This window comes from Pleurodeles waltl, chromosome 9 (assembly GCF_031143425.1).
Source record: "Pleurodeles waltl isolate 20211129_DDA chromosome 9, aPleWal1.hap1.20221129, whole genome shotgun sequence".
NCBI lineage: Eukaryota > Metazoa > Chordata > Amphibia > Caudata > Salamandridae > Pleurodeles > Pleurodeles waltl.
The window spans coordinates 980,273,843-980,300,954 of record NC_090448.1 but is presented as its reverse complement, the minus strand read 5'-3'; the positions used below and the strand labels follow the sequence as shown (position 1 = coordinate 980,300,954).

The window sequence follows — 27,112 nt, the reverse complement described above, 5'->3', positions numbered from 1 at the left end:
AAGAGGTGATCCCAATCTCAGGCCATCTAGAATACATGTCTATCAAAACCAAAACATACTTGTCAACGCTGGAATATCTAATAGGTCCCAGGATGTCTAAAGAAACTTCCTGCCACGGTTTACTAGGTAACTCCCTCACCACCATGGGTTGAACTCTACACATCCAAGTTTTGTCAGCCCTGGAACATTCCACACACTTCCTAACACACCGCTCAATTTGAACATCCATACCCGGCCACCAGTATGCAAGTCTCAATCTTTCCTTTGTCTTCGAGATCCCTGGATGACTCATGTGCTAAGGATATTAGCTCATCCCTTAATTTCTCCGGAGGAATAAGTTTAGTACCTCTCAATAATAGACCTTCTTGAGAGGACAACTCGTCTTTGACCCTCCAAAAACCACATAAATGCTGATCTTGTTTTTCAGTGCCATCCCAACCATATTTGATTTTTTTAAGAACCTTTTGCACCACTGCATCATTACATAAATTACTCCTCCATTCACTCTCCCTAATTATTCCTTCCCTAATCAGGCAAACATCAAATTCATCAAGATACTCAACAAATTGATCCTCAGATTCTGAGACTTCATTCACAAGTCTAGAAAAACAATCAGCAACAAGATTCTGCGCACCTGGTATATATTGTACCTCAAAAGAAAATTCCTGAAGAGCCACTACCCATTTCCTGATCCTACCCGAAATGATATCCAGCCCTTTTTTCTCAAAAATTTCTTTGAGTGGTTTGTGGTCGGTTTTCACAAGAAACTTGTTACCCCAAACAAACTTCCTTAGTTTGTTCACAGCCCAAAATACAGCCAGTGCTTCCCTCTCAATTACCGAATAATTTGATTCTGCTCCCTTTAAACACCTTGAGATGAACAGTATGGTTTTCTCTACACCATTATGAGTTTGAAGTAACACAGCACCAAGACCTTTTGCACTAGCATCAGCCATGATGATGGTTTGATGACTTGGATCAAAGCTTTGCAAGCACGGAGCACACTTCAAGAGATGTTTCACATTCTTAAATTCATCTTCACATGTTTTATCCCATTGAAACGTAACACCCTTCCTTACTAATTCCCTAATGGTTTTGGTCTTCTCCGCAAAGTTGTCTACAAATTTACTGTAGAATTCAGCCATCCCTAAGAACTTCATTACTTCCTCTTTTGACGTAGGACTCGCAAGATTTTCAATTGTATCCACTAAGCCCTTTCTTGGTTCAATACCAAGAGCAGAGATCTTGTGACCTAAATAATCAATTTCTTCCAGATTAAACTTGCATTTCTCTGCTTTCAACGTTAGGCCACTTTCCCTTAATCGCAGAAGAACCTGGCGAACCCGCATGTTGTGTTCAGAAATGCTCTCACCATACACTAATATGTCATCTTGATATATTTTGACCCCTTGGATTCCTTCAAGAACTTTCTCCATAGCTCGTTGAAAAACTGCAGCCGCAGAAACTAAACCAAAAGGCATCCGAAGAAACTTGTAAGTACCAAAGGGCGTTATGAAAGCAGTCAAGTCTTGAGAATCCTGATGAAGTTTAATCTGATGGTACGCGGAGGTCAAGTCAATGGATGAAAAACATTTAGCACTACTAAGAAGAGCTAACATTTCGTTAATATTAGGTAAGGGATAGTGATCTGTTATCACACATTTATTCAGCTCTCTCAAGTCAATACATAGTCTTGGCTCACCATTAGCCTTTACTGCCATCACCACTGGAGCCAACCACTCAGTGGCTTCCACTTTTTCAATTATTCCATCTTGTTCTAGCTTTTCTAATTCTTTTTTCATCTTCTCTCTCACCATCAAGGGAACACCTCTCACTTTGCTGACTACTGGAATCACACCCTTCCTCAACTTGATCTCATGAACATATCCCTTCAAACAGCCTAGTTCAGGATGAAAAAGACTAGAGAATTCTTGTTCATAAGACGGTCTACCATTATCCACAGTATTAATACAATTTAAATCTTTCAACCTAACTGAAGGAGACTCATTGGGATCAAGGTAAACCCTTAAATCTCTCTGATGAGACCAACTAATGAGAGAATCTCCTCTTACTGAGATGTAAATTTTACCAGCTGTGAATCTATCCATGTACTGAATGGAACCTATGAAATAACCCAACAGCTTAATGGGTTCACCCCCATATCCTTTTGGAGAAATATCTGGTCTGAACAACTTAACACCAGTTCTCAAATGTTTTTCAAAAATACTCAAAGGAATTAGAGTGATCTTAGCTCCAGAATCAAACATCATAGGTATAGAAACTCCCTCAATATGTACAACTTCTACTGGCCCACTAATTCCGTTTTTTATTTGTAAAACAAACTCTTTTGGAGAATCTTCATCTTCCAGCGTTATTTCTTGAACATTTTTCTTTTTTAAATTAATATTCTTACAACATGAAGCAAAATGACCCTTTTTGCCACAATTTTTACAGACAACCTTCCAACCTAAGCACCCTTTGAAATTGGCATAGTGACCGAACTCACCACACCTATAACATTTTCCCTGTACATTTTTTTTAACTCTTGGGTCACTAAAATTATCTTTTACCCCTTTTTGAGAGCCCATTTTATCTCGTAGACTACATCCTTGACTGACATAATGGACTTCATCATCCCTTGTTTGAGAATTTGTCTTCCTGATTTCATCAAGACAAGCTAAATTATGTTCATGTGTTTTTGCAATAGATACAACTTCATGAAGTGACGGATTGTCTTTAGTCCAAAAGGATTCTTTTGCTTTGTCGATGTTGCAGCCCAACATGAATTGATCTCTCAGACGCTCATCCTTACTACTCCCAAAACCACACGTGGAAGCTAATTTTCTGAGTACTGTAATGTACTCTTCAACAGATTCTCCAGATCTTTGCAGTCTTTTACCAAAATGATATCTCTCTAAGACTGTTGAAATTTTGGGTAGATAGTGTAAGTCAAGCTTTTTTATACAAATTTCGAAATCATTGAGGTCACCAGCATCGTCAATTGTAAGTTCAGGTAGATTTTCAAAAACTTCCTGTCCTTCAGGACCTAAACAATGTATCAGAAGAGACATTTTCCTTTCTGCACTTAAGGATGTGCCACAAACCCGAGCATAGTGTGCAAAAACACTTTTCCATTTTCTCCATGGAATCAGTGGTTCACCAGGTGAAGATAAAAAAAACGGTGGGCAGGTAACATTCTGCATTTTGTAAAATCTTTACAGAGTTAGATGTATAAAAACTCTATAGAATTGAAGAAACAGTCACAGTAATTGTGAGACTGATCCTAAAAATGTCGTTCTAATATGTCTGCCAGGATGATTACTCAAATGCAATTGTAAGCTTGGAAACGACTCGAAACAAATGGCGTCCACAATGTCTGGGTGAAAGCGAGGCTTGACACGCTTTGTAAGACATGTGCGTTAAAACAGGAAGTAGAAGGGAGAGAGAAAAAAAACAGCGCGTGCGCTCGTTACCTGAGCAAAGCACGAGAGTCTGTTCGTCTGCTCCACACGCACGCGGCACAACCAAAACAAAAAAAACAAAGGCACCCAGGGACTTCAAAAGCAGCAGCTCCGGAGGTGCGCTGAGCCGCTCCAAGTGCCCAAAAACAAGGCAGCCAAAGACGCAAGCGATCACGCAGTCCCGGTTGAGGTGTTTCTTCGTGTTTCTTCGAGTACGTCTCAACACAAATTCATCCCACGTCGTCGCCAGTGAAAGGATTCGCCGGTACACAGATCTTCTTAAGGTAAAGTGGGTTTATTCAGAAGATATTTATAATACAGAAACACCTCAGCCCACAGACCGGTTCTCTTTCTCCTTCTCCAGTCCTCCAACTGTCGTTGTCTCCTGGGAGACCTTCACATTCTAAACCCCATTCTAACCTAGAATACCACAAAAGGAAGGCCGGTTTTAAACAGAGGTTTCAATCAGAGGTGCAAGTGCGTGATTCGAGGCCGTGGTTACAGGTTAGAAAAGCAGGATGTTGTAGCGGGGCACATTCTCCTGGAATCATGGCGCCTAGGTGCCCAGACGTGGGTGGGCTGCTTCCCATTTACCCCCGTTTAACCTTGTCATCTTCATGAGATCGTGGGCTCACTCCATTCATCCTCTTGAAGTTATGAACGATTGCTGAACTTTTGTTTTTTGTGGCAGCCTTGTTCTGAATGAGCCATAATCCTTCTACGTATTAACAGGTGTCCGGGTTTCTTTCACAGCAGAATAATCAGTATTTGGCTAGCTGATTGTACACAAAATAAGCAATTGAGGAGACGGCGGTGCCGTGGTTGAGATGAAACAGATACAGATGCTGCCTTCTGTCTCTATATAAAACATCACCCCTTGATTACCTCACTCATTCTACGCTCCGTTATGGTAGAATAAAAAGGTTGTGTTCGCGAACATTGGAAATGTTCTTTTGAAGCTAAGGAATCTGTATTCTTTCCTGCACTGTTTTGAATTCGCAAAGAAAGGACATGTTGCCTTGTATATTTAAGAACTCTTGAAACGCAATTTAGAAACAAAAAATAAGACCGGATTGTTCTAGAGACTTTGTACATAGGCCGTGTATCGATGGTAACTCAGGGTCTAGGACAGCGGTTCTTAACATTTTGATTTCCAGAGACCCCCAGTGATTCACGACTGGAAGCCGGGTACCCCAACCTAAAGAATTTCTATAATTTGAATACTATACAAAAGCACATAAAAGTGACACATTTACACAAATTAGGGAAATTATTTAAATTACAAAGCAAGAAATCTAAATTTTTAATTTTAATGGGACAGTTGGACATTTTTAAAGTCTTAATTTTATTTCTAAAATACTAAGGGATATGCTAGACTATAGCATATTACTTTGTCTTTTTCCACTCCTTTAGCGTGCTCCCTTTTTTGGAGCATGCCATTGCTGCTTCAGTGGGGGCCACAGGTAGTCTATACTAGATTTTTCTCTACTTGTGCTGCTCCCACAAATCATGATAATGATACCAGGTTAATTTTTAGCTTCCAATTTCAAATTTCCTCCCATATACATACCGTTGTAAAACATTCAGGTTTACTTTTTTATGTATATAAACTTTATTAATCAGCTAATATTTAATTTTATTAACCGTAACAGACCCCCAAAAAGGCTTAGTGGACTCTCCCCATGGGTTCATGGACCACAGTTTAAGAACCATTGGTCTAGAATACTGGAATCACTGTTCAGGACCAATATATGCACTACAATTGCACAGTCGAGATTTCCGTTGGTACATAGGGCAATCTACACCCCCAATAAGATTCAAAATTTAGAATTATTAGACTTGGGCAGGTAGCAGCTGACACACTCCCACAACACAAAGATGTACTTTCACTAGATTTCTTTCGGAACTAGTTGCTAAATCTATGTTATACAGTTGGGAAAAGTGAAAGGCCTTTTCTATCACTTCTTGTGGTCTTGAATATCATGGATATGCAATCTTATTTTTTCATCTTTACATCAAAGTGCTGAGAAAAGTGGCAAGAAGTGTTTTACAAATAATCTATATAACATAAGTCAAGCTACGTTACTTGTACTAGGCTGTCTGGTCAGTGTGTTCTTAAGAGTTGTTGAGCACTAAATGAGACGTCTCTGACCACTTACACAATATGTAGAAAATGAAGGGAACAGATACCACTTGCACGAGCAGGAAAGGATACATAGGATAAGTAACACAGACCTAAATGTAACTATAGTCTGCACAAGCACTAAGAATCGTGTTAAGAATGAGGTTTGCTAACATGAGTTATACCAGCACACCTGCTTTAAGCACTTTTCCAATAGCTCAAGAGACTGAGGTTTGCAGAATTTACATTATATGACCTTAGCACGAGCTCTGGTTGGCCCTTGCTTGGGGGGTACAGGAAATAACCCTGTATCCCTGCTACCTTGAGACCCTGACGGGTGAGTAGCACGCTTTATAAACTACGTGATTGATTGATTAAACACCAAGTCCCCTTAGTCTGAGTGGCAGTAGCCGCCTTCGACAAGGGGCAGTTGCACACTTTGGATGTGCCACAGTCTACCATACACAAGGAGTCAATGGGAGGAAGCATTGACTAAAAGTACAGGGCGCCCCTCCCAGTGACCTCAAAATGTGAGTCTACCTGGAGGGAAAGCTGTTGCATCATGGAGAATGCACATCACTACCTTCAACCTCTGAACTCAAATGTGGCACTAATGTATTCTGAGGAATTCTGTTTGGACGACTCTTCAAGGGATTAACTGCTCTTTTTTATGGTCTCCAAGTTTGTTTCCCGATAGGAACCCGGCATTTGTTTAAGTAGAGCAATGATCTGACATTGATTTTGCTTTTTAAGTCCATTATGGTCTTTTCCAAGATATACTTGTGGGCCTTGTATTTCAATTTACTTTTACTACAAAACATTTTTGTTCCTCTTTCTTACCTCTGTAATTGTTCTCTTTGTTCTAAATATATGTTCATCTTGTCGAGGTAAAATGACAATCCATGTTGTTCTTCTGCAATATAGGGCAGTCTTAGTGGGATTTATCGACTACCATGATGAAGAATGGACGTGTGATTCCTGCTCTTCAGGTTCATTCTTTTTACATTTCGTATTGAATAATTTGTCATAATAAGGGTACAGTGTGATAGATTTCAGTTGCATTTGGAAAGTACATCGCGCATCCGCTTTATCCAGCACTTATGTGCAAATGACAAGTTATGATTGACTACAAATTCATGTGAATACTATAATCCTGCTCCATACTTACCAGCTCTTACTTGTTGCAGATTACTTTACAACCCAAGATGGCCATTTCAGGTCACTACCAAGATTGATCTTCAATATGTAAAGTAAAAGGTACTTCCTTCTGGTTATAATCCCACCTGCTAACTTCTTTTTCTAACATGTTTTCACTTTTCCCAAAAGTTCTTCGGGTTCTTTGGCTGTATCACCACTCCTTTCTTTTTGGTGCACATTGGCAGAAGGCATACTCTTTGGGATACCTGTAATTGGTTGATCTAGTTTCTGCTCTACACACTACACACAATTTTTTGATTGCGTTTGACTGCCCGATGGATGTGATTTTCCCACCATACACTGATGGTTATAATGGCTACTAATTTTGTCCAAATATATGTAACTGCACACTGATGCTTGATAGTTGATATTTGCAGCTATGAAAACCCCATATATTGGGAGGAAACAGGTCAGCCACAGGCTAAGAATGATTTCTGAACTTTAAACTAATAGATTGACCATGCTATGCTATACCACATCAGATGTAAGATTTTAAATAATTTAATGGTTACTTGAAGATATAAGTACTCGTGGCATTCAAGTGTAACCTCAAACACTATACTCAACTATTGAATGAGCATATTATGTGTGCATCCCATTATGCTACAGGGATGCAGAAACGAGGCAGGATGACGAATTTGATAATGCTCTGAAAGATGCTTGGGCAAACAGAGGTGCAGCAGCTCAACTCATTATAAATCCAATATGACTAAAAAGTTGCCTTTCCTTCAATCTACTTTTATCAGTTTGGCTGCTTTAATGTTTTCAACAGAGCAGCAAGGTCTGGCCCTACGCCTATGAGAAGCTTGACTCGATCTGTAAAACCAGCAAACTGACATGAAACCGCTATCTTCAAGTTAAATAGAATATTTTGATTTTTTACCATTATTCCTAGCTAGTCTGAAGCTTTATTTTAATCTGTGCATTGACTGAATAAATTACGGTTCCATGTTTTAAATGCTTTTTTGTTTCTTATATTATCTAGGGGACTGCCACGTAAACTGTGCTGTCTTCTTTAAGAAAAATGCTTCCCACATACATTAATCTTTTTTTTTTAAAAACAATGTTATTTTATTTATTGCATTTTCCAAATGTACTACACATCAACAGGACACATGTATAACACACTTAGAAACTTGTACATGGTATACTCAATATCTGCACAGAGTAGAATGTAACATTGGACTTTATTCACCTGTTACAGTCATTAATTAACTTAAGTTAATACATTCAGTATATGCCATTACATAATACTAGTTGTAGGAAGACGTTTATAATAACCACCTACATATATCTTTAATAAATCTAGGCAAAAAAAAGCACCTCCATTTTACACATCTGCAAAGCATAGCTGACATCTATTCAGTGCTGTATTCTATGTAATATTCTTTAGCACTATGAACTGTATATGTAAGGGAAAAAAACGAATACACTCCGTATGACATGACCACATAGGTCTTGTATGGGGACCTATCCTGTGTCCTTTACTGTTAGCCAGACAAGCAATGTAATCCTGGCTTGCGTTTAGGCCCCAAGTTATTTTTCTTATGTGCCATATTTGAATGGTAAAATGCAGATAATAAGTGACAATATGCAGATAATAAACTCCAAGGTAAGCTTTTAACAAACATTTATTAACAAAGATTTTGATGCAATAAAGCACGTTTAGTAACAAATTGTATAGTTATAAAATAGAATGTAAACAAAATAACAACAAACCACAGCATCTCCCTTTTCTTCCAGTGTGGTGAGACACCCAAAGTTCATAGAAGCTCTTTGGCATCACCTTTAAAGAGTAGTTTGTCAACCACAGTTAAATGAAAATGGTGCAACCTTAAATATCTAAAACGCTGGCTTTCATTGCTTTAAAAACCTTGTAGCCCTTGGCTGTTCTTTCCCAAAACTTCACGCTGCATGCAGGTATTTTTGACTTTAATGAAAACAGGCTTCCCATCTGCGTCCAGAAAGTTAGGGAGACTGGGACTAGTGTCCCATACAATGTGCATGACAAATAATTATTCATATTGCTAGCTCTCACTCTGTGGAGATTACAATATTAGAGGAATGTGAGGTGCTCTGATTATAAAATACCAATCAATTTTCTCAGTCTGGCACAACCGTCTCTTAGGACATCCGGTTTAAGTTAAAAAATAGGTTACTGTATCACGAAGGCCTTGTATGATTTCAGCCCTGCTATTATCTGGTATCTTACATACAACGTCTTATAGCTGTTAACACATTTTGTCATTAACCCCCGCTTATTAATTTGATTTAGTTAGATCAATAAAGGAGATCACAGCTAATCCTATATCAAGAACCAACTCTTTATATTCCATTTCAATCCTAAAGGTGGCCACCTTCTGACAACGCTCAACATATGTGAATTAGTTCCTGAAATCAGGTTACATTCCAACAATTATGTGAATTTAATAGACTGAACCATACCAATTTCATTGGTGAACCATTCACCCTAAAAATAATTTCCTACTGTATATATTTTAACTGCAGATTAAGTTTTGGTTTAGATATATTCCTATGTGGTTTTATACACATTACCCTATTTGTTTTAGTCCACTCATTCTTTATTTTAGAACCTATTCGCAATGAGTACACCCCCTTAAAGTAATTTATATAGAACAGATATATGGTTGAATGTACTACATGCAAGAGGGGCGGTGTATCAGCAATCCCCCCAGCAGTTCTGATGAGAATCTAGTTATTAATTTCAAGATTACCTTATATCCATATTGCTGATTATTATATATATTTTGTATTTACTATTGATCACAGTATTATTCCATCAGAACTGTCCTATTTTGAAGACCCTACCTTTCACTCAGAATATACAATAGAACATTTAAAATTTAGTTTGGCTGTTCTGTTTCAAATTAGAAACATCTGTATGAGAAGGAAAGGTGTGCTTGCCCTTGATCTAGAAAATAGTTTCTCAGTGTTCTAACAGTGTGCTTTTTCATAACAAGGATTTTTCTAGAACCTCAGGTGGGCCAGCAAGCAATCCAGAGGAATGGTGTTAGATTCTAATTGTGAATTAACTACACTCAAATAAGGTGACTTTGAACAATTTACTGGAATGCATTTGTGATGTGAAGGCAACATGGTATCTTTTCAGGTCTTGAAAGCCAAACCTGCATCAAATAGATTAGAAAAAAGAAGGTATTTTAAACATAATAAGTTTTTCATAATAGCTCGCAGAACTTCCAGAGCACAAATTTCTGATTTACTTCATTAACAGCATTAGGAATAGCCGACCACTAAGAGTAAAAACTTTGGCAAGGCTGTCACCTTAAATGCATTGTTAGCCCACACATTTAAGTAGAGATTCCCACCTCTGCAAATTATTTTTAGTTTGAATACATACATTCTTCATAATTTCTTTTTGTTACAGAAGTTACCTGTCTTTGCTGTTGAATCATTAAGTACGTTATCCTGGTCTTTGCCTTTCATGTTTGTTATGGTAGTTGGTAGTAGTACCTCAGTTCTGTAACAGTTAGCTTCATGCCCAGATAAAAAGCTGTGTCATTGTAAAACATCAAAAGTGATATTTGCTGTGGATAATGCAAGAGTAATTAAAGGTCATCTGCTTGTAACAATAATTTCACCTATGCTTGCGTATATCACATTAATGAAATTAAATATTTCTACAAAAAGAAAAGAACAGGTCACAGGATTGAGTGAAACCTTCACCAAATCCAAATTTATTTAGCACTAGATCCAAGTAAGGTCACCTTATTTACCAAATTCTCTCTCCACATCAATACGTATAGTTGACTTAAGTGTTGAACCCTTGGCAGCAAGATCAATAAGCTCCCTGATATTCTTCCTGCCAAATCTACCCTTAATTTATCAAGATTGAGAGGCAGTTACAATTGTTTTATGAAAAGGGTTCAATCATAGAGTCTAATATTGCTGTCAATAAGTTTAAATCTATTTGGAACAAACATATTGGGTTTGAATTAATGCATTTGGGGATATCCTTCTTCTTAGGCACTAAAGTTATTAATGTATTACGCTTACTAACACCTACATTTTAGTTTCCAAAATTTCACCACACATTGGGTAACAAACTGATAAACCTTTGTAGAATTCAGAGGTAAACCATTAGCATTGGAGATTTCCCATTCTGTTTTATCATACTTTATTTGCATTTTATTAACACCTTTGACAGCATCCAGGGGCGCTTTCCACTTCCCAGATCCAGTGTTTAACACTTCTCAAATGCAAGAGAACCATAGTACCATTACCCTGCGCCTCTAGACCCTTTAGAAACTATTTCTCTGTAGCTCATAAGTTTATGCGTATTTTCCTATCCTTATTTGGACATCTTACTTCATTAATTGATTTCTCCAAAATGCAATAATAGTGTAGTCCCGCCTTCCACCTGTTAATGCTTGATGCATCTGCTCGTCTCCAGTTCGGAGTTGCATCCCTTTTTGCCAACACAAGACCCAATCCTAGCAATATACAGTTGTATCTGTTGTAACCCCAACCCTTTAACATATTGAGAAGTGCTATTCAGACCAAGAGTGTGAACTGTTTGCCCACTACTCTAGAGACATTTGGAGCAGTCTACAACTCAATCCCATATGAAAACATTCTCCCTTCTTCCACTCCTGTCACCCGGAAGCCCAGCAGCTTGCTTGCCAGGGAAAAGAAAAATATATAACTTTTGACTTGAATATCCAACTCTTGATTTAGTTCCAAAACACTTCACTTCAGATCAGCCAGCAAAATCAGAGCTTCTTTAGAGCAAAGGTCCGTCTCCATTTCTTTCAGTTAATTTTCTAATCTTCTTACTTCTGCTCCATGTAAAAAGTAATATGAGAAAAATAGGTAATGATTCCCCTTATACTGGCAACAACACTTTCCACAATATAAACTAAGCATCCAATCATCAACTGTATTCTTGTTGACAAGCGTAAGGTGATCTATTTCTTTCTTTAGTCCAACATTAAACTGGCATCCAATAATAATGCATTGTTTTTGTGTAATTAGAGTTTTTCTGTCAGTAAAAACTCTTTTCTGGAATGTATTATAAACAAAAGAAAAAAATGTATGATCTCTGTTAGATAGATCTTGTATATGTCAAACATCTACTACGCAAAATTGGTCATACATAGAACGTCTGAGAACAATTGTATGCATTTTATAAACAAAAAACAGACTGATCAGTGACATATTTTTAGCAATAATTATAGAAACATTTTTAGTCACACCATGTTGTACAGTTGAACATTCATTATGTCTAAGAAACCTAACAATCATACATGGCAAATTTTTATTAATCAGAAACAATGCCTCAAGCTGGATTTTATTGACTGTATAACTAGACATTCTTATAGTAAACTTGTTCACAGTATACTCCCTGTGTTTGTGGTGTTGGTGTAGTCTACTTCAGTTGTCTCCTGGAACAATACTCCACAGAGCTTATCCTTACTCACGATTGGATGGCTTTTATGTTGATTTCAGTTACCTTGATTCTATTTGTTGTTTTCCTCCCTTTCTAGTTTTGACCCAACTCCCCACACCCACCTACCAGACCAGTTTCTAAGTTTTGGCATTTTTAGATTTTACATCCAGCCTGTTACAAATACAGAATTGCATCTAAGGAAACCAGGTCAAATTTAAAGAAAACCAGATTTCTGCATTTCAGTGCCATTTAGTTTGTCACCAGAAAATCTGCAGAACCTTGGACGATACAACATTGATTATGGCAGACATTGAAAATTGCTTTCTTGTATCTAAAGTTAAGCAAGAATGATTGGCATTACAAATGCTTCTTTTATCATATATATGCATTATTTAGAGGAAAAATGCATCCGCCGTTTTCGGAGTCTTTTTGACACCTTGCACCTTTTTATTGGGTTATTGTAGATTTTAACATTCAAGGAAGTGTACTTAACCACCTACTCACAATACTAAATAACCATTTTTTTTTCAATTCAGAAAACAAATATCTCAGGCAGGTTAACAGGGTGTATATACAAATATGTATAACCCTTTGACTTGCATTAAAATAGCTCCTATGAGCAATTGCTTTAAAACTTCTCACCCACCAAAATTGAAGTAGATAAGTCTCAGAAGTAATACTTACCCCATTAGCCACCATTAGCTTACAGAAATTCTAAGTAAAAAGCAGCAAACATAATGCAAAACAAAACATGACAGACTTGGGACCTGATTTAAATGCTGGCAGGTGGGTTACTCTGTCGCAACACTGACAGATATCCCGTCCTCCGAAATCTAAATCCCTTGGTATAGAATAGGATTTAGATTTCAGCGGGCAGGATATCTGTCACCGTTATGAAGGAGTAACCAGTTGGCGAACATCTAAATCAGGCCCTTAGTCAAGAAATTAACAAATATTGGAGGGTTCCTTGCCATCTGTGTGCTGTTCACATAGAAGTGAAAGCAGGTCTCTAATCAAGTCATGGAAGCTTTATGTCCCGATTTTCATGTGTTACATCTATCTGACTTGAATGAGCTCATGTTGTGTTTGCATGTCTAAGCACATTAAATCCACGCCTGCTGGTTTTGCTAATGCTTTTATATTCATCCTATTACCATTGGTCCTCAGTGGGATGAACCTCCTGCTCTGAGTCAAGATAATATTACGTGTGGTCTTTGTGTACGTAACTCTCCTAAGGTAAGGTGAATAGAATGAGCTTAAAGGAGATATACACTTGATGGAATATCATATAATACACTGTTGGTTGTATTTACATGGGTAGCACTACCCCAGTAACAGATGCTGCACATGTCTGGAAGCCAGCTGTAGGAGCTCATGACATTATAGCAGTGGTGTCGAGGCAATAGAGGTTTATGCTTGTCTCTCTTTTGTTTGCAGTGAAACCAGCAGCGTTTGCAGTAGCAGTGACACCGGCCTCTTCACCAACGATGAAGGCAGGCAAGGTAATGGGCAGAGCGGACCTTTCCATGTCACTTCGTTTTAGGGTTTTGCAGAGGAGATGCATGCTTTGGGGAAAGCAAAACTCTGAATGTTTGAATGGTAGTTTTAACATTATACAGTGTGTGTCTAGCTTACTCCACATTGATTTATATATTGGTGAGTATACTAAGGCCATCAGGTGATTTTGACGAATAATAAGTCTTATGCATTAAACATCAAGTGAAACAAACTTTTGAAACCTCAGTTGTTGTTTGAGAAAGATATCTTTCTCTTTGTAAATCTCTACAGTGCAGTACTCCAGATATTCTTAAAATGTTTGAGAGCTCTGAGAGAACTTAATAGACATGCCACGTTTGCCTTGTGACCTGGGAGCTGTTTTGTAGTCCCCTGCCTTGTCCAAAAGCTCAGAGTATCTGGTGCCTCCCTGCCTAACCCAAGGCACATTGATGTAATAGGTACCTCTCCTCTGTTACCGAAATAAGGGTGATGAGGTATTTTTTGCTCCTCACCCATTCCAAAAAAGGCTGTGGAGGCTGTTTTTCTACGGAGGGAAAAATTATGTCTAATAGGCACTTCATTAAAGCTATTGTTAGATGTGACTTGTACGCTTTGGGCAAGGATGCAATATGGGTGAAGGACACATAAGCCCATACTGACCCATCTGTACGTCTGGGAGCGTGAAGAAACACCAGGGAAGGCTTAGGGCGTACAGACTTGTGCAATTTTAATATACACACCTGTAGGTGTATTTCTTTTTATTTTTTACATAAGCTTACTCTCACACTTCCTGCCATTGGTGAGGTTGGGTTCATTGCTATCCTCCCCGGCCCCTAAGGCAAAACTGGGGAAGGAGGAGATGGAAAACTGCAGCCCATAGATGAGGCAGGAGGTTGCCAATGCAAAGGGAGAGGGCAGCACATTTCTGCCCAGCTGCTCACCAAGGGTGAGAGGATTATATTTTTACACCCCCAACAATGTGGCAAGACGTTGGGTGTATTTGTAACACACCTGCCATTTCCAAGTCCTGGCCAGGCAAGTGCAGTGGGGGTGAAGGTCCTTTTCTTTTATTAGTACTCCCAGGCTAGGGAAAGATATGCCCAATGCAGCATTGTTTTTCTCTATTCTGCAATGAAAGCAGTGCCTTCTGTCTCATGGTGCATTATGTCACCACAATCCCTCAAGGGCACTACTGGACCAGATTTCACAATTACCTCCTACGCATACTCTGTAGAATAATGAAATACCATTAATGGGTGTGTTCTCATTATATTTTTACAATGACATTTGGAAGTCCTTTGCACCTGATCTAAATTATTACTTTCAGGAAAAATCTCTTGGATGTTGCCACTTCAGCAGTGACCATAGCTGATAGACAAAAACAAAATGTCTGTTCCTTAGTTCCCATCATGCTTTACAAAAGGCCTGTATAGTCTTTATTTTAAATACTTGTTTTTTTGGGGGGGGGGGTGGAGCCTGTTACCGTTATTTTTCCCTGTATTAGGAGGAACAGTGGATTTTATTTTTAATAAACAGGTTCTAATTAATACATCAGCTGATCAAGACTTCTAGCCACAAAATCATAACCTTAGAATACTCCCCAGGTATCAGACTTGATCCAGAAACTCTTGAGCTGTACCTCTGTGTGCCACTGGGTGGTTTCGAATGTATCATCGCCTGTGTTGTATGGGGTCATCCTTGCCAGATGTGACGTGCACAGTGCCTACATAGACGTCACCCCTGAGCGCTGACTTCAGTTCCTTTCTTTCTGTGCTAACAGCGCTCATCTTTTGTCAACTCTTGTCAACTCTTGAGCATTTTTCTCCCTGTGTGCTTTGTGTGTCCCTTAAGAAACCAGTGGGTTTTAAACCCTGTGAGGTCTGTCACGGGCAAATGTCTGTAACTGACCCCCATCTGGTTTGCCCCTGGTACCTGGAGCCTGACCACACCTCTAGGAACTGTCCTGACTGTCTCCTGCTTCCGAATAACCTTTGAAATAATGGTGCTGCAAAGCTACTGGTGACCCAACATTTGAAGACTCTGTACAACTCCAGGTCCCAGTCGCATAGAAGGTCTCAGGTCTGTTCTTAGAGTTGTTCCCGACGGCTGCCATCATGATCTAAGTCGTCATCGGATAAGTCCTACAACAATAATAAAAATCCACGAATTCAAAGCACTCTTCAACTTTGCATCACCATTCCAAGTCATCGACAATGCACAAGAATTCTATCACAAGTCGAGGCTCTGCTCTTGTATTCTACCTGTGCAGCCAATCTGATCCTGGGTCATCTTCACGCTTCCCAGAATTTCCTGCAGCCTGGAGTGTCCCCTGCCCAACTCGAGGAGTTTTATGAGGCCCTGCAACTCATATTTGGTTGGCCTGACCCCTCTGGAGAGCCTTCAGGCACCATGAGTTGGGGAGGTGCCCCAACTGGATTCCTGCCAGAGGGTTTGCCCTCTGCACCAGTCAGCCTTCTAGAATCATTTCTGAATCTGGACTGACTTCAATCACAAATCCACTACTTTAGGGTTACGGGGCTATAGAGCCAGACCGGTGTCACTAACATAGACACTGGTGCTGACTGGACCCCAATGACTGTCTTGGTCAGCGATAGTTCCTCCTTTCTTTGACAGGCCTTGTGGTGGTTTTGATTGGGGCAGATTGGAGATCCTTCCTGCTACTCTGGTCCCCATGATGTAGTGGCCTGAATACCTCACCAGACACTGATCTGGTTTCTCCTTCTAGTGTGGCTATGGAGGAATCCTGTGTTATGGTGAAAAAGAGGGCAACTAAGGTCCTCTAACTTTATCCCTTTCTGTGGAAGTCATGACCATTGTCTTAATGGAGGTGTTTCACAAAGAACCCCTACTGCCCTTCAGTGAAGCCCACTCTGATGTCCTTCATCAAGCCTGGGCTAAGCCCTGCATGGGCAGTTCTGGGCACAGGACTAATGCACATCGCCACCATCTGGTGGTGTGTTCTCTACTACTCCATCGGACAAGTAATCCAAGAAGCTGGGTAACTTACGGAAGAAGATTTTGTCTTTCGCCAGCCTTCCACCGTGGGTGGTGAACACTGCGTGCCTCTTGGGCTAATATAACTGTACTGTGTGGTATTCTGTTGTTCAAGTGCTGTTTATGGGCTTAGAAGAGGCCCAAGCCATCCTGAACCAGACTGTTGCCGATGGCAGGGATACAACAAAGCTTGCCATCAGATGCGGGCTGAACATCACAGACTTGCTGGGCAGGACTATTGCTTAGTCGGCGGCACACCACTACCACACCTGGCTGAGATCAACTGTCTTTTTGGGGGATGTCCAGGCATCCCTTATGGACATGCCCTTTGCTGGCACTCATCTGTTCGGTGACCAGACTGCTTGCCTGCTTTAGACAGAGTAAGGTCACTACTCAGATGCTTGGGGCTTGTCCTGGCCCCACACCAGCTGCTTTCTTCATTTCGGTCATTCTGTGGATACGTGGCTATGGTGGGGGCTATCGCCCGCGACCTTTCCAACAAAGCCACCACAGCCAACAGGTTTCCCAGCCTTATCTTGGATGCGGATGAAGATCCCACAAGTCCTGTAGGAACCAGGTCCAGAGATCTGCCAAGCCTCTCTTTCCCCCTACAACACTCATTAATCCCCCCTCTCCCACCCTCTACCCACGAGAGCTGCAGCACCAACATCACTTTTGTATGTCCTCACAACAGCCCAGGCACCCTGTTGGAGGAAGGATCATAAGCGCGTGCCCCAATGGCAAGCATATAACATAGGACAATGGATGCTCAAAACTACTTTCTGGGGTTACGCTTTCATTTCTAGAAATCCTGCTGCTCCTGCCACTGTACTAAGATCGGCTGATGGTGGACCATCTCTCCATGCTGCACTAGGAAGTGCAGACTCTTCTGGTCAAAGGAGCCATAGAGCGAGTACCAGCATCAAAAGTAGATCGTGGTTGCTATTCCTGTTACTTTTTGGTGGCAAAGAAGGTTGGAGGTGTCAGCCCAATGCTAGATCTGCATCCTCTCAGTGCGTTCCTGAGGAAGGAGAAATTCATGATACAAACACTTGCTCAGGTGCGGTCTGTGTTAGGCCCTGGAGACTGAATGGTAGCGTCTGTTCTTGAAGACGCCTCTTTTCATATCCCCTGTTCTGCAGGGCCATTGGCGATACTTACGGTTAACAGTTGGCAAGTAGCATTTCCAGTTTGCTGAGCTCCCGTTTGGTCTCACCAGTGCCCCTCGTGGTTTCACAAGTTTGATGGCGGTGGTTACAGCACATGTGTGAAGTTTAGGAGTACTAGTCGTCCCCTACTACAATGACTGGCTGCTGAAAGCAGGTTTGCCACAGGCAGTCATTGCCCACCACCAGATTGTGGTGGACCTCCTACATTCAATGGGGTTCACTATCAACGTGCTAATGTCACACCTGACTCCTTCTCAGATACTCCCTTTCATCTCAGCCATTCTGGACACAGTGCGATTTTGAACCTACACACTGGAGCAGAGAGTCCAGGACATTGGGGCTGTGCTCTTGATGTTTTAACCTTGGTCCTGTATCTCAGTTAGACAGACTATGAGGCTGCCAGGTCTGATGGGCTTCTGCATTTTGCAGTGGGGTTTGTAGTCGGTCCTGCAATGCGCTGAAGTCTGAAGTCCCAGTGGGCACAACACCAAGGAAACCTTTCCGATCAGGCCCAGAGATTGGAGGAGACCACAAAAGATCTGTGGTTGTGGTTAAGAAACTGAGATTGGGTCAGTGGCAGACCCCTCTCCCTACCACTTCCAGAGCTTCTGGGGTGGGGCGGCCATCTTGGAGATGGGGGGGATCTGAGGACTCTGGTCTCTGGCGGAGACTCGGCTCGACATCAGTATTCTGGAGCTGAGGGCGATTTGCTTGGCATTGAAAGATTTCCTGCCCTCCATCAAAGGGAGGCTGGTCTAGGTGTTCATGGAGATCACTACCACCATGTAGTACTGCAATCCTGTGTCAGGAGGTTCTGATCCTCTGGACATGACTTAGGCGTCATGACTCTTTCCTGGTTGTTCATCACCTGCCGGGATCTATAACTGCTAGAGTGGACTAACTCAGCAATCGATGTCTTGCGCACCACTAGTGGCATCTACATCTGGAGGACGATCGAGATCTCCGTCAGGACTGGGGAGAGTCTTGGCTAGATCTATTGGAAACTGAAGAAAATCCATTGATCCACTTTCTGCTTCCTTGTTTTATTTTTCCCGCAGCCCAGCAAGGCCTTGCACAGTTAAAGGGCATCTTTTAGCCGTTTTTACTTTTTTTGCAGCTGGCAGACCAACCCTCTCAGTTTAATCAGGTCTTTATCACTTGTTTCCTCCCAAACCTTTTGTTGTGCCCCAACGGGATCTTAATTCGGTTTTAACCTTTTTAAATGTGTTCTTCCTTTTAACCCATGCACAGCTGACCTCTGCAACTTCTAATGATCAAGACATTCTTCTTGCTGGCCATCACATAGACCAGGAGGTTCAGCAAGCACCAGGATTTTTCTGTTCACCCTCAATATACCAGCTACTTTCCAGACAAACTGGCACTACAGCACATGCCTGTTTTCTGCCGGAGGTGGTGACACCTTTCTACACTTTCCAAAGCATACTGCTGACTTTCTTTGACCTGCCTCATATCTCCAAGGAGAAGGAAAGACTTCATCGTCTGGACCCAAACATGGCACTGTCATTCTATATTGATTGCACCAAAGAGCAGCGGGTGGATGATCCCCTCTTTGTAGTGTTCACTGAGACGAAGAAAAGGAAAGCCACGCAGAAAGAGACCATCTCTAGGTGGATTGTACTCTGCATCAAGATTTGCTACGCATTAGCCCAGAAGCAACCACCTGAGGGCTTGTGGGCTCATTTTATCAAAAACAAAGCTGTGTCTGCTACTTTAGCTTGTGGAATCCCTGTCCTGGACATCTTTTAAGCTGCTACACGGGAATCCCTGCCCACTTTTTCTAAACACTGCTGTCTTGACTGTTGTGATAGCCACTTTGCCCATTCAGTCCTCAAGGTCTTTTTGGTCTGACCAATTTGCAGACCCACCTGCAGGGATGTATTGCTTTGATATCTATTGTAAGATTAGGAATCTGCAGCTAGAAGTCTCTATTAGATGAACAATTTAATTACCTTCAGGAACTTCTTATCTGAAAGAAACTCTCTAGCTGCAGATTCCTTAAGGACACACCCATCCTCCTCGTTTCACAAACTGAACTTTTCCACCTAACCAGGTTTTTGTGGGCCTTTAGAATCTGCACACTGGTCAAAAATGTTCAAACGCAGAAATAGTCACAAATTGAAGTCAGCGCGTAGTGGCTATTGGCACCCTGCATATCACATCTGGCGTGGACGACTTCTCAGCTGTTCAGCGCCACCTAGTGGCTTGCACCTCAAGTACACCTCAAGATTTTACAGATCCAGTCTGACGCCTGGGCAATATTCTAAGTAAAGAAATCTGCAGCTAGGTAGTGTCTCTACCAGATAAAGCATTACCAAAGCTATGTAACTTGTTCTTCAGAATTGATGTGCAATAATGAAGTTACTTCCACGAGATCCAGTCACCTTTTAATTTTAGAAGCCTAACACATCAAGAAATAACTGTTGTCTTTTATGAACATACATTGGTTGATAGCAGTGTGAAGCCAGGATGTACGTTTATGGGAAAACCTGGCTATGTATAAATTACTGCAGCAGAAAAATCCAGGAAGGTTATCATTTTTATTTGATTGCTGAATTGTCTGAGAAGGAAAAAAGCTTGTTCCACACCCAGAAAGACCTTCAGTGTCTGGGCATACATTTTTCTAAAGTTGAAATCAGGCTGGGTCTCATTTAGAGTGATGAAGATAGTTGGAGATGGTTACCTTTGCCAACCTGGTGTTCTTCACCCACCATATTTAAAGGTCTATCGCGGCCTTGCGAGTATCTGTGTCTTCAAAGGAATGGCCGTGATGGTGGCTTCTCTGAAAGCACTGAACATTTGCTGAGTGTCCCCCATATTTCATGCAGTCACTCTGCAAACTATTTTGTTTTACAAATCCAATCTCCCAAAGTGTTTTTTTTTTTTTTTTTTTTTTTAAAGCAAAATACTAATCATCCTGACACTGTGGGAATTTTCCCATGGTGTGAAGGTAATGGTTAGTTTATTCTTTTGGTACATTTAAGTTTCCTTGACCATTCTGAACAGAAAAAAAAAAAATTAACCGCCTGCTCTAAATAGGGCTGATGGTCTGATATTATTACACTGACAGCCCCAAGATTTCCACTGGCAGATCCAGTGAGGGCACCTCCTTTAGCCCCTTCGCTGCTAAGCCTTTTCCCCTCCTGGGCTAAGCCTTTTTTGGCTATTTGGGTTAGTTCGCGCTGCGGCCACCATAACTTTTTGTCATAACTTTTTGTCCACATAAGCTATCCACGCCAAGTTTGTGTCCTTTTTCTCAGCATCCTGGGGAGTCTAAAGGTACCTAGGGTTTGTGGATTCCCCTGCAGAGGGCTGATAAATTAGCCAAAATACAGCTAAATTTGTTTTTTTGGGGGGGAAAATAGGACAAAAGTGCTGCAAAAGAAAGAATCAGATTTTTTTTTTTTTAACCTGCAAATGGCATCAATGAGGGGTTTGCAGTGTTAAAATCACCATTGTCCCAGCTTTCCGGAACAGGCAGACTAGAATCGGAACACTAGCATTTTCAACAAAGTTTTGGCATTTGACATACCCTATTTTTCCTATTTTTGTACTTTGGAACTCCTTTCAGTTAGGGACAGAAATGGGTGTGAAACCAATGATGGATCCCAGAAAGCTAAACTGTTCTGTAAAGTAGACAACATTCTGAATGCAGCATGGGATCAATTTTGTAGGTCCTTCATGGTTTTCCTTTAGAAAGTAACATTTAAAATTAGAATGATAATGAAAAAAACAGCTATGTGTGTCTAAGTTTTCATCTGTAACTTTTTCTAAGTATGGACGATTTTTTAAAGTAATATACCGTTATGTCTGCTTGACTCTTCTGGTTGCAGGGATATATTGGGTTTTTAGGTTCTCCAAGAACAATAGCTAACCAGAGCCAATAACTGTGCTGCACAATGCAATTGATTTTCATTGTGTACCAGGTATACAGCAATTCATTTGGTAAAATATAAAGAGTGAAAAATAGGTATTAAGGAAACCTATGTATTTCCTAATTGCGCACAATATATGGAGTTTAGAAGCAGTGGTTATTTACACATCTCTGAACTTGTGGGTACCTATACTAGCATGTGAATTAGAGGGCATTTCTCAAAGTGACTTCTTTCTTACACACTGTCTTACATTTGGAAGGCGCAAATGCAGAGAAAGTCAATTGGTAATAGCCCTTATTTTGTTATTCTGTGTTCCCAAAGTTTCCCGATAAAAATGGTACCTTGCTTGTGTGGGTAGGCCTATTGCCTGTGACCAGAAAACGCCCAAAAAACGCAAAGTTGGATACATCACATTTTTCCACTGAAAACTGACTCAATTTTTGCAAAGTGCCTAGCTGTGGATTTTGGGCCGTAGCTCAGCTGGCATTTAGGGAAATGTAGCTAACCTGTACATTTTTTAAAACTAGACATCTAGGGGAATCCAGGATCGGGAGATTTGTGGGGCTCTCACCAGGTGCTGTCACCCAGAATCCTTAACAACCCTCAAACTTAATCTAAAAACACATTTTCCTCACATTTCTGTGATGCAAAGTTCTGGAACCTGAGAGGAGCCACAAATTTCCTACCACCCAGCGTTCCCCTACGTCTCCCGATAGCAAAAACAAATGCCACCTCACTTGTGTGGGTGGGCAGTGCCCGCAACAAGAAAGGGCCCAAATCACGTTGTGGGCTGTCAGAATTATCTATCACAAAACTACTTGTTTTTACAAGGGGTACACCTGCGCTTTTGGTCCCAGGCTCTGTGGTCTCCTTCTGCATGCCTCTTCTCAAACATAACTAGAGCTGGTAGATTTTTCCTAGACAAGAAGCGATCACGCTACAAAGTCTCTTACTTCTGTGATGTCCCAAACAGTCAAAATCTGAAAACAGAAACCCTTAGGTTTTCTTAAAAAGATCCTCACCCATCAACCTAGTTGGTGGCATGCTTCATCACTGGGGTCCCACCAGAGACACCCAGTGTGTCAGGGTTGTGCTTCGACACCTGATTACAGTGGGCAGTTTTTTTTTTAATGAGTTGAATTCCCAACTGAGAGGCGAAGTGCAACAAAATTGTCTTGTGGTTACCCACCAATATGGCCTGATTTTAATCGTGGTAATCTTGGGCAAAGGGTAAAAACAATGATTTTCATCATGTGAGTGTTTAGGACATCACAGAAGTAAGAGACGTGGTAGCGTGCTCCCTTCTTGTAGTTGTTGATAGTAATTTGGGAAGGTGAACAAGTTCTTTCTTCTCACTCTCTTCATTGGCATCCATACGTACTGGTTGGATTTGGCAAGAGGGTGAGTGATTGTTCAGTAGACCAAATCTTAATAACAAGAGATTTCACAAAAATGAAATGCACTGTTAATATTTGATAGGTCAAAAAAATTAACCAGTGACTCGCAGCTCATCAGCTGTAAAGCTACAACAAGGTATCAACCGCTTTACAGGCCATTCGCACTCCTTTTATACGTGACACACACAAGATCATTCACACCGTCAGCCGCGGGCCCAGCACATTACAACATTCACGGCAAAAGACAATGTACACCCTGACAAAGAAAGACAGAAAAGACAGTTAATACTGCACAGCAATATATTCATGAAGTATACACGTATATTGGTTGGAATTGGCAGGAAGGTGAGTGATGGTTCAATAGATCAAATTTTATTAACAAGAGATTTCACAAAATTGAAATGCACTGTTGTGAGAAAGTAGCCTCTTTCTAGCCTTGTTACCCCCACTTTTGGCCTGTTTGTGAGTATATGTCAGGGTGTTTTCACTGTCTCACTGGGATCCTGCTAGCCAGGGCCCGGTGCTCATAGTGAAAACCCTATGTTGTCAGTATGTTTGTTATGTGTCACTGGGACCCTGCTAGCCAGGACCCCAGTGCTCATAAGTTTGTGGCCTATATGTATGTGTTCCCTGTGTGATGCTTAACTGTCTCACTGAGCTCTGCTAACCAGAACCTCAGTGGTTATGCTCTCTGCTTTCCAAATTTGTCACTAACAGGCTAGTGACTAAATTTACCAATTCACATTGGCATACTGGTACACCCATATAATTCCCTAGTATATGGTACTGAGGTACCCAGGGTATTGGGGTTCCAGGAGATCCCTATGGGCTGCAGCATTTCTTTTGCCACCCATAGGGAGCTCTGACAATTCTTACACAGGCTTGCCAGTGCAGCCTGAGTGAAATAACGTCCACGTTATTTCACAGCCATTTACCACTGCACTTAAGTAACTTATAAGTCACCTATATATCTAACCTTCACCTGGTGAAGGTTGGGTGCAAAGTTACTTAGTGTGTGGGCACCCTGGCACTAGCCAAGGTGCCCCCATATCGTTCAGGGCAAATTCCCCAGACTTTGTGAGTGCGGGGACACCATTACACGCGTGCACTGTACATAGGTCACTACCTATATACAGCGTCACAATGGTAACTCCGAACATGGCCATGTAACATGTCTAAGATCATGGAATTGTCAACCCAATGCCATTCTGGTATTGGGGGGACAACTCCATGATCCCCCGGGTCTCTAGCACAGAACCCGGGTAATGCCAAACTGCCTTTCCGGGGTCTCCACTGCCGCTGCTTCTGCTGCCAACCCCTCAGACAGGTTTCTGCCCTCCTGGGGTCCAGGCAGCCCTGGCCCAGGAAGGCCGAACAAAGGACTTCCTCTGAGAGAGGGTGTAAATAGGTGTGAAGGCTGGGGAGGAGTAGCCCCCCCCAGCCTCTGAAAATGCTTTGATGGGCACAGATGGTGCCCATCTTTGCATAAGCCAGTCTACACCGGTTCAGAAATCCCCCAGCCCTGCTCTGGCACGAAACTGGACAAAGGAAAGGGGAGTGACCACTCCCCTGAGCTGCACCTCCCAGGGGAGGTGCCCAGAGCTCCTCCAGTGTGTCCCAGACCTCTGCCATCTTGGAAACAGAGGTGTTTGTGGCACACTGGACAGCTCTGAGTGGCCCGTGCCAGCAGGTGACGTCAAAGGCTCCTTCTGATAGACTCTTTCCTCTCTTGGTAGCCAATCCTCCTTCCTAGGTAGCCAAACCTCCTTTTCTGGCTATTTAGGGTCTCTGCTTTGGGGATCTCACCAGATAACGAATGCAAGAGCTCACCAAAGTTCCTCTGCATCTCCCTCTTCACCTTCTGCCAAAGGATCGACCGCGGACTGCTCAGGACGCCTGCAAAACCGCGACAAAGTAGCAAGACGACTACTAGCAACCTTGTATCGCTTCATCCTGCCAGCTTTCTCGACTGTTTCCAGGTGGTGCATGCTCTGGGGGTAGCCTGCCTCCTTTCTGCACCAGGAGCTCTGAAGAAATCTCCCGTGGGTCGACGGAATCTTCCCCCTGCAACCGCAGGCAACAAAAGACTGTATCACCGGTCCTCTGGGTCCCCTCTCAGCACGACGAGCGTGGTCCCTGGAACTCAGCAACTCTGTCCAAGTGACTCCCACAGTCCAGTGACCCTTCAGTCCAAGTTTGGGGGAGGTAAGTCCTTGCCTCCCCACGCTAGACTGCATTGCTGGGTACCGCGTGATTTGCAGCTGCTCCTGCTCCTGTGCACTCTTCCAGGATTTCCTTCGTGCACAGCCAAGCTTGGGTCCCCGAAACTCTAACCTGCAGTGCACAACCTTCTGAGTTGTCCTCCGGCGTCGTGGGACTCCCTTTTGTGTCTTCGGGTGGACTCCGGTTCACTTTTCTTCTAAGTGCCTGTTCAGGTACTTCTGCGGGTGCTGCCTGCTTCTGTGAGGGCTCCCTGACCTGCTGAGCACCCCCTCTGTCTCCTCATCCAAGTGGCGACATCCTGGTCCCTCCTGGGCCACAGCAGCATCCAAAAACCCTAACTGCGACCCTTGCATCTAGCAAGGCTTGTTTGCGGTCTTTCTGCGTGAGAACACCTCTGCAAGCTTCTTCACGATGTGGAACATCCATCCTCCAAAGGGGAAGTTCCTAGTCCTCTTCGTTCTTGCAGAACACCAAGCTTCTTCCAACAGGTGGCAGCTTCCTTGCACCCTGAGCTGGCATTTCCTGGGCTCCTGCCGACTCTCGACACTGTTGCGACTCTTGGACTTGGTCCCCTTGTCTTACATGTACTCCGGTCCGGAAATCCACTGTTGTTGCATTGCTGGTGTTTGTTCTTCCTGCAGAATCCCCCTATCACGACTTCTGTGCTCTCTGGGGGTAGTAGGTGCACATTACACCTACCTTTCAGGGTCTTGGGGTGGGCTATTTTTCTAACCCTCACTGTTTTCTTACAGTCCCAGCGACCCTCTACAAGCTCACATAGGTTTGGGGTTCATTCGTGGTTCGCATTCCACTTTTGGAGTATATGGTTTGTTGCCCCTATACCTATGTGCTCCTTTTGCAATCTACTGTAATTTTACGTTGCTTGCATTACTTCCTTTTGCTATTATCTGCATAATTTTGGTTTGTGTACATATATCTTGTGTATATTTCTCATCCTCATACTGAGGGTACTCACTGAGATACTTTTGGCATATTGTCATAAAAATAAAGTACCTTTATTTTTAGTATATCTGTGTATTGTGTTTTCTTATGATATTGTGCATATGACACCAGTGGTATAGTAGGAGCTTTACATGTCTCCTAGTTCAGCCTAAGCTGCTTTGCCATAGCTACCTTCTATCAGCCTAAGCTCCTAGAAACACCTCTTCTACACTAATAAGGGATAACTGGCACAAGGTGTAAGTACCTCTGGTACCCACTACAAGCCAGGCCAGCCTCCTAAAACTGTTAATAATTGATAAGTCAAAAAACTGAACCAATGACTCATAGCTCGTGAGCTTTAAAGCCATGATGAGGCACAAGGCTTTACAGGCCATTCATACTCCTTTCATACGTGACATACACAAGATCATGCACAACTCCAGCTGTGGGCCCAGCACATTACAACATTCACATCAACAGCCAGCACTATTCAAGGGCCCATCACTTTCATTCACCCACATGCCTGACACAACAATCACACCAGCTGACGGGGTGTGTGGAGTGGTGTTTAGCTAGCAGTGTGTGTAGTGACCAGCAGCAAGTCACCACTGACAGACCGCCAGCCAAGAGCCAGTCCACGTACATCGCCATTAAGCGCCAGCCCACGTACATAGCCAGCCAGCTGGCAGCCCACGTACATCACCAGCCAAACTCCAGCTCACTCACTCCGTCAGCTAGGGCCAAGCTCACTTACTTCGCCAGCCAAGA

General features: G+C 42.1%; 1 protein-coding gene across 3 annotated transcripts in view; it reads left to right on the top strand.

The window, feature by feature from the left end:
- GPATCH2L (G-patch domain containing 2 like) overlaps positions 1–27,112 on the top strand; it is a 357,886-nt gene that overhangs the window by 130,621 nt on the left and 200,153 nt on the right. For all 3 annotated transcript variants that reach the window (XR_011198831.1, XM_069208440.1, XM_069208439.1), the window contains exon 3: positions 13,646–13,710. Coding sequence is in view for 2 of the 3 variants with exons in the window: in XM_069208440.1 (XP_069064541.1) it covers positions 13,646–13,710 (65 nt within the window). In the remaining variant the exon portion in view is untranslated. The remainder of the gene's footprint in view (positions 1–13,645; positions 13,711–27,112) is intronic.